This window comes from Lagopus muta, chromosome 5 (genome assembly GCF_023343835.1).
Source record: "Lagopus muta isolate bLagMut1 chromosome 5, bLagMut1 primary, whole genome shotgun sequence".
Lineage (NCBI taxonomy): Eukaryota > Metazoa > Chordata > Aves > Galliformes > Phasianidae > Lagopus > Lagopus muta.
Genome location: NC_064437.1, coordinates 54,233,968 through 54,253,630, shown reverse-complemented (window position 1 = coordinate 54,253,630; position 19,663 = coordinate 54,233,968). Strand labels below are relative to the sequence as shown.

General features: G+C 43.5%; 1 protein-coding gene across 6 annotated transcripts in view; it reads right to left on the bottom strand.

Annotated features, from left to right (window-relative positions):
• Window positions 1-19,663, bottom strand: part of NEURL1 (neuralized E3 ubiquitin protein ligase 1) — a 147,815-nt gene that overhangs the window by 12,160 nt on the left and 115,992 nt on the right. For all 6 annotated transcript variants that reach the window (XM_048946839.1, XM_048946835.1, XM_048946838.1 and 3 more), the window contains exon 4: window positions 4,552-5,232. In XM_048946839.1, the coding sequence (XP_048802796.1) occupies window positions 4,552-5,232 (681 nt within the window). The remainder of the gene's footprint in view (window positions 1-4,551; window positions 5,233-19,663) is intronic.

Here is a 19,663-nt window from a genome sequence, read left to right as displayed (position 1 = left end):
CCACTCTAGCACAACTTCCCTTTGTGCTAATTCTCCTTTAAGGCAATAAACAGAAAACTAGACAGGAATGGAGGGATCTACACAGCACTAGAGCCAAGCCAAAGGCTGCTTGCAACGAAAGATAAAACCACACGCAAGAGGAAAGTTTATGAAGAGGCATTAGTACAAGTGGACTACTTTCCAGGAGGCATCAATTAGTAACTCTCTTCACTCATTTTTCACACTACTTACTCTACAGTACCCTCCTGAGCCCCCTTACTCCCATTTTGATCCTTTGCCAACTGCTGCTCCAGGGAATCCCGAGCAACCAAGGATTCATAGCTGTTCCATCAGTAGTCCCTGGTCGGCTCTCCCCCCCTGCCCCTTCCGTTTTGATCCCACTGACCAAATTTCAGCCAGTCTGAAAAGAGGATAGAAATGTCAGCGGCAATTAATTTCTAAATATCTTGCTATGGGCAGCTATGTAGGAGCTCCATCTCAACACTCACAGTGCAGGAGGTGGGACAGCTTAGCCCACACACAACTGCATTTACCAGCACGGATATAAGCACAGATCTACGCACAGCAAATACAGGCTCTCAGCCTGCATAAGGACACATCCAGGGAGCTGCAGTATTGGGCAGCTTTTGTGGTGGGGCTGGAGTTATTGAGGAGCACAGACAGAAAAGACACAGATAAGGTAGCAACTCATCTTCACCACTATGACTGCTGATGGAACATGTTATTTCATCGCTCAAAAGAGAACTTCCATATAACTGGAAAGGATGAAATTCACATGGGAAACACACACACAGACACACACAAAAACAATACAAAGAAGATGAAGGATGTTTCACATACTGGTGATTCACTCTGAGACACAAGCAAATGAAAGAGTATCCCCAACCATTTGGCTCCCCAAATGCTAAATATATAAACTCGTTGCTGTGAAAGCTCCTCCAGACGTGAGTCATACACTGTAAATCCTTATGGGGGCGATCAGTTTAACTTCAAAAATTAATTACACCACCAAAACCAGACCAGTGTGTCCAGGCTGGTTCATTTCAGCTCTTCAAAGCTGTCACTAAAACTGCGTGAGAGCTGAAATGCTTACCAGCAAAAGCTAAAAACAGTAAATCAAATTTAATAGGCTCGTTTTGTCTACTGTATGGAAATGATGCCTGGAAAAAAAGAAATAAGAAAAAAAAGGCAGGAAGGGAGGAAGGGAGGAAGGGAGGAAGGGAGGAAGGCAGGAAGAGAGGAAGGGAGGAAGGGAGGAAGGCAGGGAGGAAGGGAGGAAGGGAGGAAGGGAGGAAGGGAGGAAGGGAGGAAGGGAGGAAGGGAGGAAGGGAGGAAGGGAGGAAGGGAGGAAGGGAGGAAGGGAGGAAGGGAGGAAGGGAGGAAGGGAGGAAGGAAGGAAGGAAGGAAGGAAGGAAGGAAGGAAGGAAGGAAGGAAGGAAGGAAGGAAGGAAGGAAGGAAGGAAGGAAGGAAGGAAGGAAGGAAGGAAGGAAGGAAGGAAGGAAGGAAGGAAGGAAGGAAGGAAGGAAGGAAGGAAGGAAGGCAGGGAGGGAGGCAGGAAGGAAGGTAACCTAAATCAGAACAAATGGAATTCCTAAAGGATGTGCAAAATCGGATTCATTTCTACATGCCTGAAGTTCAGGGTTTTGGTTTGGGCGTCCTACATATATAATCCATACAGTTTCTGAAGCAAGACCAGCACTTCGCAAATTAAATATTTAGAAAGGTTTCCAATCCTGACAAAAAGATCTACTGCCTCCTTCAATTGTTGGTTTCTGTTGTTAATTATCGTCATGTATATCTAATTTAAATTTGTCCCTCTTCATTTGCAAGGAGCTTGATATTTCTTATACTATTATCTGCTATCTTAAAGTGCCCTCCTCTTCCATTTATCTTCCCTCCATGTGGCCAAGCTGCCTTTTAACATTTTCTTTGCACCAAACTGACATCCTTCCACCTCCCACTACAAATGACTGTGGTCTCTCACTGTGTTATAGCAGTAGTTGGGTTTCATTTCTTTTCCCCATGGCAGGGTGACAAAAAGGACAAAAATAATTAAAAAAAAAAAAAAAGCTGCAGGAGTGGTGGTAGTGGTAGTAGTGCTTTCTACCTTCTCCATCCTCCCCAGAAAAGCAGAAAAGACAGAGAGGAAGTAGAAACAGCAATTTTCATTTGCTATATTTTACATTGCTCTATGTTGGACGTTCCTTTAACACTGCATAGCACTGCTTTGATTGCTCTAATGGCATGCTCCCAGAATAAGAATGACATCTGCTATTTCAGATAGTTTTGGTACAATTATGCTTCTTGCAGTATTTCTGTCTCATTTCTTTCAAGGATATGGAACTTCACGTTTTCCATTAAAGCTAGAAAAGATGACTATAAACATGTCTTCTCCTTTGAGATAAAAATCAAACTACAAAAGGTAGATCACACAAAATTACTCTTGTTTGCATTCTGGAGATTGAGCTTGTCATTAGAAAGATGAATACTTTATATTCCTCTTACATTTTCTATTATCATAATGACAGATTTTATGGCAAGTGCCATAATCTGTTCCATGGCAGTGCAAACAGTGCACATCACCTCCCTAATAGCATTGCAAAAGCTAGAGATGGTAGTTCATTATTTTCTGCACCTTTTCTCAGGATATTGATGATCTACATAATTACTGCAGGTACAGAGGTATGCAGTGTTGGGACAGCATGAGTGCAGCAGCACTATACTGATACTGGCAATGCACTGCTTCCAGCATTAATTATTACACTGGAAAAATAGGCCTTAAAAACTTGATTTGTATTTTAACACTTATTAAAGGTTATTGGTAAACTCCAATTCTATAGCTGTTAAATGGGAGACAGCAGCTTGCTGCCCATGCTGATGTGGCTAAAGCTGTACATTCTGTGAAGTCTTATCCTATCACTGAGCAGAGTGAGGTCAACAATTTCAGTTCTCTTCATTTACATTCCACATAAGAACAATACCTTATTTTCAGCTTCTCCTGTGACAGAGGTCAGGAAAAATCTGTTATGTGCGTACAAATATAGGTAGAAAGGATTTTTTCCAGCTCAGCAGATTGTCAAGGGAACATGGGTCACATTAGTGATCTCATATGAAAGGAAGTACAGGTTGATTACTAGTTTGACCAGCAGCTCAATGACCTGAGCAGGCTTTCCTTCTTACACCTACAGAAGCATTTAATCTTCCTACTGTTTGACTTCACCTACCATTATAACAATGATGTGTTGGTGGAGAGCAGAGCTAGCCATGGATTATGTACTGTACCCGCAACAAATATCATCAGGTTGAATTATCAGGGATTGAGTCTTGGGCTCCTGGAAATAAACTGCAGTATTACATTTGTCATCTGTGATCTGTTAATGGCCACAAAACACTCACAGCACAGGCCTATGGTCAACTTTAAGCAAATCACTTAGGGCAGTTCAGACTGTGGTTTAGACTGTGAACTGGACCCTGCAGACATATGTGTGTTCATCATGATTTATCTTCAAAGACTGTCCATAAATCCTAAGAAAAGAGGTGCTGGTTATGCTTTGGTTGTTTTTTTCTTTTCTGCTTGGTAAAAGGGGATTTTCAGGGGCTTTGAAACAAAAAAAGAACATAAATATATTTAAATCTATATAAGAGCACAAACAAGAAAGGATAATTTCCAGTTAGAGAAGGACTTCACATTCTAAGAAACCATCATCTGCTTTCTGGCACTGACACCAGCAGATCCATATTATGTTCAAAATTCAAGGTCAAAAACATCTTATGCCTATGGCTCTGTATCTACACACAAAGGGGACCAGTCAATTTGTTCCTAAACAAATGCTATTTCAAGGCCTTTCCCTCCACACTTCAGCATTTCAATAAAAAGTATTTTGGCCAAGAGAGCTTAAAAGTAAAGTAAAAAACATCAAGAGAAAGAGACCAGCTTGAGATGCCCACCACACCGAGTGGGTTACGCTGCCTTAATTAAAGCTGGAGCACAAATCCCTCTTCTGTTGCACTGTTCAGCGCCATGCTCTGCACATCTCTGCGATTACAAAGTACAGGGTTCTCTTTCTGCTTTCCAGCCTACTTCTCACATATGAGCCTGAAGAAAGCAAGGGGACCACTCTTTCTGGGAATCAGACATGTCAGAGAGCTAACACACAGAAAAGGGAATCAGTCGTTTGTCTTGCTGGCTATGCCCCAGATTAGCTCAGAATAAACCACCTCTCCTTCATCCTTGCTTCACCTAGGTCCACAGTGACTCATCCATACTCAGTGGAGGTCTCTGAGGTTTAATTTATTATCTGAACAGAGCTTTGAGATCATCAGATGAAAGATGCTACAGAAGTGCAAAGTCTTGTATGTCACAGCCATGTGCTACATACATGCCTTTACTGTGTTTTCCCTTTAAAAAAAAAAAAAAAGAAAAAAGTTGTACTTGATCCTAGAATAGGAAGGGAGACATCAGCTTTTCCATTCCTTCCACCTTTACCCACAACAGATCCCATCTGGCTGTTCTGTGTGCAAGGTTTTGAGAAAGGGGGGGTGAGACCTACCGAGCACACGGATCTGCATGACGGCACCGTGTAAGCCAAAGAACATCCAGAGGGGCTGCGAAGAGTCCACACAGACTTGCATGCCAGTGCTGGCCCCGTTGTGACTCAGGTGCAGCTCGCCATCTGAATTCACCATAAATCCCAGGATGTCTCCACTCTGGAGGGGCACCAGGACTCGGCACACGGCCCAGAACTCCTTTCGGTCAACCAAGGACTCGGGGTTATAGGGGAGGTCGCTGGGCCTAAGGGTGCTGGGATCGCAGGACGTCACCCCATAGGACAGCGTCCCCGTGCGCGCAGCGTTGGACTTGTTAATCTTGACAAAAATGGTCTCGTTGATCCGAAGGGGTCTGCTGGTGAAAACCAAAGTCCTCTCCTCCCGGGCGTGCTCCAGGCGAGCCACAGTTTGGTCATCGAGGATTTTGACATGGGCTCCCCGGAGGTGGTGGAAGCGGAGGTCGCTCTCGAGCTGGGAGGGGAGAAGGTGGGAGTGCTGGGAATTGAGGGAGTTCTGCGGGATGGGGCAGGTGGTGGCTGTCACGTGGAAGCTCTCCTCCTGCAGGTTGAGGTCACACAGGCTGACTGAGAGGCGCGTGTCCTCTGTCTCCCGCCGCAGCGATGGCCGGCGGATGGCGGTGAAGGAGCGGGGCCGCAGGCAGTCAGGAGGAATGATTTCACTGTCTGTGGGGAAGGACAAGAGAAAGCAAAATAGGTATCGCTTGGCAGAGAGTGACAACATCCAGGAGTCTGCAAAATGCTGTTTGATTGAGATATTTAAAAGGGAAGATCAGAAAGCTGCCGCCATTAATAAATTTTCCGACTTTCAAACATGGAGGCAGAGTATCATAACATGCATTTGCAATCAATGGCTGTTCTTGTGCTCTTCGCACCAGCATCATTTTCTGAGTAGGCAGACTCAAAATCGATGGAAAGAATTGACCCAGGGAAGGTCTCCTTGGAGAGGGGAAGCAGAGGGTAAATATATGAAGTACACCCCGGACATGCCAATCAATATTTACCCAGGCTCCGAGGTTTCATGCTCTGTTCATCATCTGCAATAATTCGCATAGGTTTAGGAAATGAATTTCTAACTAGACTTTTTTTTCTGTTTTAAAACGAATGCTATGTTCAGTTTTAATTTATTTATCACCATATGAAATTTAATTTGTATTCCTGAATGTAATTAATCATTAGTGGTCTGGTCCTTACTGCAAATCAGTGCAAATATGGATTTCACAGAGTAGAACTTGGGCATATGCAGTTTTCTATAAATAATGTACCATCATCTATTATTGCCATGAAAAAAGATTAAAAATCAAACCCATAGACATATAACAAAGATGATGCTTGCACATTTGCATCCATCAATTGAAACCCTGGTGTTTCAAGAGCTAATCATCAATTTATTCTTTTTCTAAGCATCATAATAGCCTGGCTTTAACGCATAAATTACTATTACTTAACATATTCTTAGCTACTCTGTTGCCATAGAAATTTCAAAGAGCAATATGCTGAGAAGAAAAAAAAAAAAAAAAGAAAAACCCCACAAAATTATTTGAGGAGATTATAAAAGTAAGTGAGATCATGAAAAGATTTATATATATATGTTTAACTTCCTGAACTTTAAGAAGCTGAATTGCATAAAGACACTGAGAGAAACCTGAGCATGTGGGTAACTCTCTGTAAAGGTTACAATAAGCTGTGATTCATATTGAGCGAACTGCAGGAGCTATGCCTGCACCAAGCAGGACTATGATTCTACGACTGCATGGTGGCTTCAAGCCAGGCTCCAAACATCACAGGATAGGACTACCCCTTACAACAGAATCCCCCACCAGTGGCACAAAGCCACGCCACCACATCTCAGACCTGCAGCAAACAGGTGGATCAGCAAGAAGAGGAAGAGGAGTGAAGACTCATTCCCAACCCATGGGCAAGACCTTTGCAGCGTGCACCTTTTCCAGCTGCATCTCCTTGGATTTTTCTTCTATGGCAACAAAGAAGCAGGAACTCAGGTTATACAAGAATTTTCCCAAAGGGATGCACCCTTCCCTGATACACCAGAGCACTAGTTCCATATTGGCATGCCAAGGAAACATGCCAGCTACTGAATAACCAACATTTCCTGCAACATGCGAGGTCTGACAAACAGCCTTCCCTGCCCTCCTCTTCTGGGAGCCCTGACAAGAGCACACCCACACACAGTTTGGCTTCAGGAGAGATCTCTGCTTTGCTTAAACTGGATTATTCCAGGCTCCTCTTTAAATAATCTGCTATTACATGGGAAGCACAGTGTCAAAAAAAAAAAAAAGAAAAAAAAAGAAAAAGAAAAAAAAAAAAAAGGTTCTGTTGTTTCTCGTATTTGATTTTCCCCATACTTATATCCGGCTTCTCTTCCCAGACGTTAATTGAAGAAAAAGAGGAATAAATTAAATCAAAAATTACCCCAAGTGATAATAGAAGCAGGTTGCCTTAATGCTTTGTAATATATGGGCTCACATTTGCATTGCAAGTGTCCCTGCTGGATAGAATTAGACTTATTTTGCCTTCCTCTGGCTGTAAGCCCACATAGGAGAACAAATTAATACTGGCAGCCGACGACGATGCTTTGGTATAGGTGAATGGGTAGAGACCTTTCTGAATAGGAACAGAAGGTCCCCTCTATTTTATTCCCTGTAACCATGCATGTGCAGCCTGGCTGACAACTGTGATGTGTGGGTAGCTTGCAGCCAGGGTTTTGAAACAGCTTGTTTTCCACCAGGATGCCTGCATTTCCCTTTGGCTACTGGACAAAATATCTCTTTCCATCTGAAAAGAGGTTAAGAGAGATGAAGTTCTTCTGCAGCCAAGACACATGGCAGTGATAGCAAACCAGGGCTACGCTTCCAACTGTTCTACTCAGATCTATCAGTAGCTCAGATGCCTAGCCATATAAGGGATGTCTCAAGCATATGGGACTGAATGTGAGAGTTAGTTCATTAATGTTTGCAAATATCCATGGAAAAAAGAACTGCAGTTGACTGGCATTTGAAATGGGGTTGTGAAAATTTAGAGATGAGTCTCTAAGAGTTGCTGGCCTGCTCCAGGGCTCTATTTTTTTCACAAATCTCAAAATATTCAGCTAGAGAAAAAGAATCCCACTGAACATGAAGTAAAAAAACAGTGGGATTCATCTTTTGGAGTGGTAGGTAAGTCAGAAGAGAGCCACTTATCTGGCGTAACTGATAACAGCTGAGGACTATAAGAATAATTCTGGTGAACTGTGAAACAAATGAGGCAACGGAGCAGTTTCTTTCACTAGAAGAACTCAGAAACGAGTTGTTTTCTTCCACCAAGGCTTCATTTATCACTTTGCTAACACAGATCAAGCTGATCGTGCAGCAGCAGTTCATAGCACAGCCTTGTTCCAGCACAACATTTACAAACTGTCTTTAATGCCTGCAAAGGCATTTATCATTGCAGAGACAAAACTGGAGTACACGTCAAAAAGAGAGAATGTTTCTATCTGATGAGACAGTGCAATATGAAACGAGTTCAAGGGCCCATTGCTGAAGAGGTCAACCAGCCCGAAAAATTTAGTAATCATCGCTTTTTATGCAATATTCAGGCTTACAAGGTTACTTGCATAAGAGAGCTGGGGCAGCATTTCTTTGGGAAAAGGCAGCTGGATTCTCTTGTGTGAGAATAGATGGGACTTGTGAGTGAAGCCCGCAAGCTGTCATAAACAGCTTTACCCAGCTGGTCAGGGTACCAGCAGCAGGCCAGCCAGCTCCACGCACAGCTCAACATAGGCTGGGTGCCCAGGTGCCCTTCCAGAGAGCTTTGGCTGAGTGCTGCACCAGTGCAGTTCTGATGCCAGTGCTGGATTTATAGACTTCAGCTTTCCAGACGCAATATAGACTTAGCCAAAGCAGAAAGGTTTTCTACTAAACACAGTTTTTCTGCTCATCTGCTGACAAAAATGAGACACTGAATTTTTGCAAAGGATGTCTTACTTCACAAACCCCTCTGTATCTTTATCTGGCTTTAAGAAAAAAAAAAATGAGTAGGAGTAATTTATTTAGAAAAGTAGAGATGAAGGGCACTTGAGCAGTTCAGCAGTTCTGTTTTCTCTCCCTCTTTAGCAGTGTTTATCTGCAAAATTTATATTCTCAGCAACTGGTTCCTTGCATACAAAATTTACTTGAGGAATCTTCCTCAGACGAGAGGCTTCAAAACTCTCTGTTCTTCTGCTCTGAGGGCATGGAAGAGCCTCCTGCTCTCCCTCCTGCAGGCTCAAAGCAACTGCAGTAGCACTTGAGAGCAGAAATTAGGAGGAGCTGGGGAGCAGCCAGATACAGCCAGAGTCACTGTATCCAGATCAGAAGTATGTCACTGCTGCCCTGTATTTGAACTGCTGCCAAACATTGACTTCTTAAGATAATTTCCTTACACATGCATAATAGTCATAGTACATATTTATTACAGATATCACATACGTGCGTGTTTACTACAGCTACACGCACATTCAAACACGAACACATTTCTAGCCACCAGCACGCACAAATAATTCAGCCCTGTACAAACCCAGAGGGGATGTACTGCTGTCAGACTGTCATATCATTATTTCCCTTCTCTTTTCATTTTCAGTTTTGTTTGTCATTGCCTAAAGACTTCACTTTCCAAGGTCATGAGCAGCTAGAATTCACACACCTGAACAGGATCTGAGCAGGCAGAGCAAGCTTGGTGCACACACACATACACCAGGAACTCCGGATTTAACTGGAAGCTCTAAGGAAACAGATCTCCATCTGAGGTGCAAACCTAAAGCCTCACATAAATCATATTTCTTCAGACTGTGAGGGCTCTGACCATGCTCCAGAATGAGCTACAGAAGATGTAATATAAATAAACCAAACTTGAGACTCAACACCTTAGGATATGGGGAATCATGTAGACAACCTAAGAACCTATGACATTTCTTCCCTCCTAAAAGAGAGAAGTGTTGAGAAGACAAGGAATAACCGAGTGATTCCTTGCATTTCAGTCCTGTGTTACTAAGCAAAGAGTAAAAAATTGGTAGATAGAAGCATGCTGGCTTGCTCTTTCCTATGCACAGCCCTATGTTCTTTCCTTCCTTCTGTTCTTTCTCTACTTTTCTTTTACAGACGCATTTCTCATCTTTCAACCCCTGGTTTCACTGGATAATAGTATTTTTAGCAAGTACTGGTGCTCGCTATACAATTTCCATGACCAACGAATTTCACAGGTGCTGAGCTACCAAAAGACATCTTGCACAAGAATACTCTGTGCAAATATACAGCTGCAGAAGGATTTATAGCGCAATATTCCCACCATGCTGGAATGCACCATCTCCTCCACAGCCTACAGCAGACTCGTGCAGCTAACAGCCATTTGGCAAGGCTTCTCCATTGCAGGGCGATGTGTCTGAAATACGAGGCAGATGTACTGGGCTGTAAAATAGCATCACACTCAAAGGCAATTGGAAAAAGCAACCAGTTATAAGACAAGAAGTAAACCCGTGCTCCTGGAAACCCTTGGTCACACACAGCCCCATACTCCCCATCGTAGGAGTGTGGGTTTTAATGCTACCTGCACTCCAACACAGCTGCTGGCCCTGCCAAGTCTGCCCGTGTGGTGATGAGGCAATCTTTGCTCCCTTGCTGATTCAGTCCTACTGCGCTGAGGCATGCAGCTGGGGAACCACCACATTTCAGCCTAGAAGTAACCAGAGCAATTTCCATACATCGTTTATAGTTGTGTACTGTAAGGTGATTGAGGACTGAAAACTCACTGAAATGGAAACAAGCTGTATTCTCATTTATTCCTCATAAAAGAAAGAGGAAGATCATTGTGACCTGGAGGCAAGGAGCAGTACCAGCTCCCAAATCCCCCTGGGTGCTGAATTCCTCAGTGTTTGCATGTCAGCCAGCCCATAGCACTACCTCCGCTGCAAAGAGCAGCAGCCCTGGCTGGATCTGCAATGAGGAGTGCTACTGTGTGGCCCTGGGTTCAGAATCCACCCTAATTAAAAGACCATTGGAAGCCAATCTGCATTCAGCCTGCTGAACTCAATGGTGTTCAAGATGTCCTCACCACCACGGGATGCTCTGCTCAGCAGTGCTGAGCTCTGTCATGTGTATCTTAACTGTTTTACTGCACTGGGAGGAGCTAAGCAAACAGGAGAGTGAAAATCACCCTTACTTAAAATAAACACAGGAGAAAAACTGAGAAGTGAAGAAAGACGATGCCACGCTTGCAGTCACAAAGAGACGAAGCTCCTCTCACAGAGCATGTCCAGAGTGCTCTTGCCTGCTGGCAACATGTCAGGGCAGACACTTGTAAAACTATTTGTTTTTCTGCAAGCTTGTACTCTCCATGTGAGGTCTGGAGGCTGGGTTGCACTGAACTCAGTAAGGCTGCAGAGCCCCGCTCTCCCGGGCAGTCGTTGTGCTGGGATGCTGCATGTGGGTCTCCCCCTCCCTACCCTGCCTGTTACTGTTAAATTCTGAATTTATATGATCCGAGACCACTCCATTGTGTTTACTTCTCATAAACCATCAGGCGCCAGAATGCAGCTTCTCGGATCGTGCAACGAAGCCACTTTCAGAGAATTATTGTAGCATGTGGGAGGCAAATGTTTAAAATCTCTCAAAGGAATGATTCAGACTAAAAACCTCCTTTGCCATATACTTAGGAATTCACTTCAACAAAGTACATTTCCCTTTATGAACAACTGAGAAATCAAACTGCCCAATTTATTACCTCAGATCAACCATTCCTTCTCCTTGCAAAACGCCCACATAAAATCAAGGACATCAGTTAAATAAACACCTACTTATGCAGTACCTGCATATGTACATGCCTGTATTTCATTGGTAGTACAAACAGCACGTTTCAAATAAAGCTCCTTCCTTCTGCTCTCGGTGCTCTGGCTCCTCTCTTTTTGCACACGCTTACAGGAATATATGTAAAACTACAGCCAACAGATGGTTTCACTTGTACCAGCTATATGCGTAGGATGCATGGGCTGCTCTCTAAGAGTCAGCAAAATCTGCTCTGGAGCAAGCAGAATCTAGGATCAGGACCCAGCTGCCTGGTTCTGCAGCAGAAGATGCTCCTCGCCACGTGAACAGAAGAGAGAGATAAACAGTGAGTGGGAGGCAGGAAGAATTAGTGTTCTTGTTTTATAGACTGAAAGCCATGGGATGGGGTAAGTTGTCTAAGGGGACAGTCAATTCCTTTTAACTGAAACCTCTTGGGGTTGCCCAGCATGCAACAAACCTTCTCAGCTTCCCCACAGTACACCCTCTCACATCCTACCCCTCCACTCAGTGCTTGATTCCCTACCTGCTGCTCCTCCGCTTCCATCTGCAGGTTTATCTCTTCACCTCCAAACTCAATGTCCTCGGGACCCGTTTGTTCATCACAGGACCTCAATGGTCAGCATGGAAAACACTGTTCAAGAATTCCTCTTCTGCCAACACATCAGCTTGAAATCACTTTGAGGCCAACAAATGACACATGCTTTTCATGTGCATTCACATGGTTAAGCAGGAGTTAATGGCTTCATGTCAATTTTGGCTTCCTGCTCATTGCAATTTGGAAGCCACGTTAACCAAAATGACAGCCATTTTTATTGCAGGAGTGACAGATACATCAATCATCCAAGTCTATTTGTTTGCCTATGACCAACACAGTCCAAATTAGCTTACTGTTAAGATACTCAGGTGTCTTGCCAGTACAGCATGAGAGAATTACTGCTGTAACGAAGGAGCAGATGCCAAATCCCAGACCGAGGGTTATAGAGAGCCTTAAAGCTGGAGTTCATCTGTGGGAGAAATCATTTATGATTGCACCAAAAGTTATCACCAGATTTTAAAACTGAGTTACAAAAGAAGCCAGACCATTGACTCAGTGGAACCAGTTACCAGGCTGTGACTCAGTGGAATTAGATGCAAGGCAACAAACGTCTTCCACTTCAATAGAAATGAGTGGAAATCAACAGTGCTTAATTAGCACCTCACTAAACTGGTCTTTGCCTCACATTTATATTTGTTTGGATAGAAATCAACATTTCTCCCCAGACATTCTGGCAAAGATGAAGCACTAAAATAATTTGGTTTGCATGATTCAGTTTTGGAGAGGTGATAAAAAATGGGATGGAAGAGAAAAACTTAACCAATTAATAGTTACCAGCTGCTAGATGTGAGATACAATTACTGTGCAAACCTGGTGGCTTCCTGGGGCTGTTTAGAACTAAATCTTGATCTTGAAGCAGTTGTGCCTTTCTACCATTAGGTACACAGCACCTGATGTCCTGCCAGGTGAATCACAGGAAAGCCTTGGGATCTGTCCGGGACACTTTTCTGAGGATACAGATATCCTCCCATGGCTTAATGGGATTGTCACAGATTTCTTTTCATGGATGGTCAACACTGTGCTCACAGCAGATTAAGTATCACAGCAAAACAAATCAGAAACAAACTAACAAAATAACGAACAGACTCTAAAAGATGGGAAGGAATGTGTGCTCATGTACTGCCAGCCTCCCAGTTGAAATATTCAGAAAGAAATAAACACAAACTAATGAGCTTAAGAAAACTGTGGGTGGGTTTTAAGCCACAGCAAACAATTATGGCTTCCAGTTCAGCTTAGTAATTGAATTGATCATCTGCATATTTTTCAATAAAATCTAAGGAATGAAAGCATGCCGTTTCACACATGGATGAGACTATAGTTTAATGTACAAAGGTTGAGTACTAACTAATAAATCATAACTTTGGGACATGTGCTATATAACAAAGTTCTCTAAGCCAGTCTGGTTCATAACAAACATTCATGCAATTTTGCATGGCATCTGTAAGCATGTCAGATCGATACGAAGATATGAAATGGCACAAAGAACATAACTAGCTTCATAGAACTAAAATAAATTACTGTTTTACTACGCAAATATGAACGTTTTGAAAGGGCCTGACAGTACATTCTGAAGAACAAACTTCCATATGCCTGTTATGGCTGGGGATTTGTTTTCTTTTCCACAAAAGCTGATGCTCCCAGTCAGCAGGGTGCTGGCAACCTCTGTGTTACAAACAACACATTTTGGTTTTCATTCAGGAAGGTTTCATTCTGGGTAAAGTCATCCTCCCAGCCAGCCATCATGCAGGTGGTGGATGTTCTTCAAGATTAAAGCTGTGCTTCTCCACTGCCATAGCCACCTCTGGATGCCACCACCTCCTTGCCCGATTCCCTTAAGTGTGTCCATGAGTTTTCCATTTAATGTTTCCTAATTCCCCATGAAGTCATAGAAATAAGGTTTCTGCAGAAGTCTTATGCCTTGGGTTTTGTGGAGACCATTTATTCCCCATCATTCTCTCCTTCATTTATTTCCCACTCACAAACATAAAAGTCTGAATTTTACTCCGCCCCTGATGCATTGGTTTCCACCTCCATTCCCCTCAGGGCCTGCAGGGCTCCATGATCAGGTGCTATTATTTCTCGCACAAAATACAGAAAAGCAATCAGCACTTTAAGGGTCACACATTATTTTTCATCTCAATCTGTACAGTGTCTCACCTTGTCTTTATAGGTCCTCATATTCTTTCTACCACTGAAAGTCTTTCCTTGTATGTTTAATTACCTGTGCAAAACCTAATTCTTCCTCAAAACTGAAGGTTCCAGGCCTTCAAGATGTAAAGAAAAGAGGAAATTTTCTCTGTAGAAAAGTGTTCTGTTCGTTTTTGTTTTTTTTTTAATTTCTCTTTGGGAAATTAAAGCTATTATTGCAGTTCCTGGTTACCTAATAACTTTACAGAACCCTCTTTTCATTCTCAGTGACACCACTGGTTACTCCTGGCACTATCATCTCTTTCATCTTCCTTTTCTTAAAGAAATGCTGACCCCCTTTTATCTTATTCATTGAGGCAAGACCCTGGGAAACCTGATCTTGTGCCTGATCTAGGAGTTGGCAACCCTGCCCATGGCACAGGGTTGGAACTAAATGGTCTTTGAAGTCCTTTCCAACCCAACCATTCTATGATTCTACAATTCCAAGACAGTAGCTCAACATTACATGTGCTGTTAACCCCACAGCTTTACCTCTTACTGTTTTGAAGACTGCTATGGGCCTTCCAACAGCTCTATTTGCAACACTCTTTGCATTTCTGTAAGAACGTTTCCACAGCATCTCAGTGCTCACAACCAGTTTCCAAGCTGCATCAGACAAATCTCTTCATTCTCTGAATCATCTGACAGAAATTTTCTTCAAAAGAAGCATTTTCTCCCTCCTTCCCATCCATCATCCTCCATTCTGTGGCATTTATGTATCCTGCATTTATCCCTTTTCACCTAGTTTCATTTCCTGCTGTGCGTTTCTGCTAGCAGTGGGTATGATGGCTCTTTTCCCAACTTCTCCCCACATTGCCCATTGAAAGGTTCCTCCCATTACTGACAGCTGCTCAGCAAGAAATCCATCCACCAACAACCACTTTGTGCTTGCCATCACCCAGCACCCTGCAAAGCATCACTGCTTATTGACCTGAAATACCCCTCTAGGTCTTCTCCACTCCCATAGGAAGCACAGAATCAGTGCTGGAGATCACCCAAGCACACGTAGCACTAAGCTTTTCTTGGGGCATGCTGCAGGCCCACTTGATCTGCTAAAGTACCGCTAAATAATAAATTGTGTGGGCAACATGAGGACACTGCCTCTTCAGTCTCTAACAGGAGCTGAGAGTGCAGCGTTTTCTAATGAAGACACAACCTATGAAGGGCAGTGATAACATATAATACTTCAGTCTACTGCCTGAAGAAAAAATAAATTGAGAAGATACAGTATTTCAAGCTAACACAAAGCACTCTGTTTATCTTACTTCCTTTTATTAAAGCAAATGACTATTGAACCAAGAGCTTCTCCAGCTGATTTCTGGGGCTTATTTGGAAATTGCTGCAGCAATTTTCATGATTAAAATGTTATTTCAAGACTCAAAGTTGAAATACATCATTTTGAAAATAATGAAAGAAAGCAGATACAGCGTGCCATAATGGTTTCAATTTTTCAGATATGACTAATTAAGTTTACAGTTTATCTTCCTTCCTCAAAGCCAATTACTCACCTAAAGATCCAACAATTACATTTCTGGAAGAAAGCACATCATTTTATTTGTCCAAAATATTTTTGTTTTAATGCACAGTATTCACTTCTTGGAGAATTTCCACCCTAGAATCCAGTAATAAGGAGCACTCAAAAGAAATTTCTGACTTATCTTCTGTACAAAATGTCACTGCAGTTACCATACCCCATCCACTGCATTCTTATTCCAGCATTGCTGCAGTCTGCAAGAGTCACTTTGCCAGTGATGCACAGAAAGAGCAAATCAAGGCTTTGTGTGATGAGCTTGCTCCAAAGCAGCACAATTACTGCAGTCTGTACTAATTCAGAAAAGCTCAGTCCATGTTTCAGTCTATTCCATTTCATGATAGCACTTAAACATTCACTTTATCTGCATAAGTATATCCCACTGAAGGCAACAAGACATACATGTGAATATATCACTAATCCTAAATCAGTATAATTTTCTGCACAGAAGCAACACAGAGTAAGATTTAAAAACTATGTTCCATAACAACAAATAAAAGGTTCCTATGTCCAACTCCAGTCTCCACTGTTGTCCCACTGCATCCAGTCAGTGGAGTAAGCAGCAAAGGAGATTTCCTAAAATAGCAGCCCTAAATCAATCATTCTAATTGTAATAGATATATGAAATTAGAAGAGAATCAAAGAGAGTCAGTGCTCAAATCTGCCAAGGTATAAGATGGGAAAGTTCATCTCTTCAAGAAATTCTTTATACATTCAATCATAGCAAACAGCCATTAGGCTAGTGATTGCCTTGCAAATTATCTTGAGGCCCTGAAATGAAGAAACTAAAGGGCTACACCTTGTTACCAGAGCCTCAGCTAACTCCTCAGCAAGCAAAGAGACAAATTCTGCTCTTACCCTTGGGAAAGCTTCAACACCTTGGCTGTCAGTAAAGCTGATTTAAATGCACAGATCATGACCTCAGAAAGGTTCAGACAGAACAACAGGAGGCTTTCCTGAAGCTACGCTTTGAACATATAAATAAGACAAATAAATAAATAAAGAAGCCAGAGGGCTGCAGTGTAACTGTCAGTCAGAGCAGTGTGACCTTGCTGAAACTACAGGATTCACATGGAGAACAGGGTCCATCCAGAATGCCATGCCTGATGCTGATCTCAGCTGCAACCTCAAAGACAAACCCTCCTCCGCCTCCCATGGAAGGGGACTTGAGGACTTGGTTGCCAAAAGGTTCCCCTCTCCCTACATCCTACCTTCCCACCGCTTTTCTTCCTTCTCCTCCTCCTCCCTTCCCCTCCTGGTGCTATAGGCATGAGATCTCTGATCCTGCTGGGACCCTGGGGCTGCAGCCAGCCTGGAATGGCTCCAACAGACCCGTGCTGGACAAGGCTGGACTGTCAGATTTGAGCCACTCACAGATTAATGGGGAAATGCCCTCCTGGGACCATTTCATAGCTCCCTCAGAAACATGCCTCCCCAGCTATAAACACAGCACTGAAGACACCTGAATTACTACTGATTTGTGCTATTAATAGTGCCTGAGACCTTTAAAGGAGAGGTTGGGGTGAGTAAGACACACAAGTATCAAAAAACGCGGTCATGTTTTTTGTCCCTCCTCCATTTCCACAGGGTGATTTTCCTTTCCTCTTTAATCTCTCATGAAATGCCCTTGGCAGGTATCTTCCTCTGCCATTTCCCAGCAGCTGCCTTTTGCCACATGATGTCCCATTGTACTGTGAATGCATTTTCACTAGGATTTAACATTTCAGCTTATGTCCAAGGTCACTGTCTCTGACTGAGGCACACCCTAAGCCTCTTCCTTACCTGCTGCTGATACAGTTTTTGCAACTGTTTGCTGAGGACTTGGTTCTGGTGTTCATTCATCCACTTCCAAGTTTCAACCTGTTAAACTCCCACATCTTTATTTTTACACTCTGTTAGCTGACAATGCCACGCTTTTCTAATCTGAGAAACTGTTAATCAGCTCTCTACTTTCTAATGGTTTGTAAAAGGCAATGTTGAGCTCCAGAATGTCATGAATAAGCTTTCCTTCAGATATTAGACTGGACTGAGGATAGTCAGCAGCAAGAGCCAATACAACAACAACACAGTGCCTAGCAACATGAGCTAGAGTGAGGGTAACTGCTACAGGGTAGCTTTACCAAATGCATAAATTCCTCATTGCATGGATAGATCAATTTTTCTACAGCTTCTGCCTCTTTCAGTAGAAAACTTTAAAGCAGAGTTTGGTGACAATGTTATTGTGAACCTCTCTGCACACGCTCTGAACTGTTGCAGGGAACTACCAAATCCCTGCTATGTAATTATAAAAAATTGCTCAGCTTACAATGACTGAAATATCACCACCGGTGCAAGGGATGGTTGAGGCCCAGGGGATGGATTCCAGACCTGGTTATCAGAGAAAAACAGTCCCTCTCTCTACTCTGCTCAGTGCAGTCCAACCATTCCTGGTGCTGTAACAGTACTGAGTTTAAAAATGCATGCTTTATTTTCAACTGGGAAGGTATTCTTTGTTACCAAGTGCAGACGTAGTCATCATCAAAGCCAAGGTCTGGATAATTCAGATAATTCACATCTGCATCTGTTATTGCTGTCAGAAGATGGTATAGGGAAGGCATATAGCTAAAACCCACACATTTCTAATAGCCTGAAGGAGAGAAAAAGCAGACGATGCGCTCCAATCTAACATCACTATCTAAATCAGAAAAGAAAAGGTTACTACTGGTGGCATTTCTGCTCTATGGCTGTTTTTTGTATCAAAGTAAGCATTAAAAACAACCCCAAGCAGGAGTAAGGACTTCTTCTCGGACGAAATTCTCGAGGCCCCGCCAAGCCATGCCTGCTCTGCTGTGGTGCAGGCTGGAGCCGCAGCACCGAGCCCTTCTGCTTTGTCAATAGGAGACACAAAACACACGGACAGCCGTTGCCATGGCTACCGCTTTACGTCCTCGTGTCAAGTTTCCCCATGCACAGAAATATTATTTATAAGGTGGCTTAGGTGTGCCTCGTGCCTGGCAGTTAAAAATGGCAGGTCCCATCCCAGGGGAACTCAAGCCCTAATTAGACATAACACAGCAGGAGGGTGCGATAAACACAGCACAGGGGTGGGGAGAGAGGGTGAGATGTTGCATATGCACCCTGCCAGCTCCTTCCTCCTCGCCATCAAACACCGCCATGGTTTTACAAGTGTCCTTCTGGCAGCCCCTTGGTGATGCCCTGGGCTGGGACACACTGCAGCCTCTAAGAGTCAACACGAACTAAAGAAGCCCTGCAGTGCTGGAGCCAAGCAGCTCCTAAGATGTGCTGTCAGCCATGCTGGTGCCGACCAGGCCCTGCTCCATTCAGCCAGGTGCTGAGGTGCCTGCAGCCTACTAGTCTCAGTCTGGCATGCCATCTGAGGGCCTGAATTAGTTGGGAAGGCGTACATTTGTCTCTAGAGCAACAAAACGTTGCTGTGGCTTGTTCTCACTTCTTGGATGCTAACCTTGCAAAAGATGAGCCCCAAAAGCTGCTGACCAGCTGGCTCAGGGGGCATCCTTTTGCTGTGTCCACAGCAGGTCACCCCCACATCCATTTCCTCCTGCTGACACCAGTGCCCAGTTCTGTAAGATGAGTCCCAGAAGGTGTCAGCAAGGCCTTTCCCAGAGGCACTGGTGCTAGAAGATGCTTCACAGTCCATTAGAGATCAGACATCCTAAGTAACCTTCAGAGCCTATTGCTTCTACCTCTCAGCCTCTGGGAAACCCAATTCTCTTCAGAAATCTAACATTTCTTCATCCCGGCCTGTTTTCCAGGTCAGTAGCCTCATTCTTCAGCAGTCCCAATAGTTCAGTGTGGGCATTTTCAAAGGCGTCACTGTTTCTGTGCTTTAGCCAGCCCATTTAGTCCTCCTGCTCCAGGAGTGGATGGAGGTAAAGCACTGGGAGATGGCTCCTTCAACAGCAGCTATATGCTCGCTCAGAGGATCCTCTGCTGCCTGTGTACCTGCCAAAC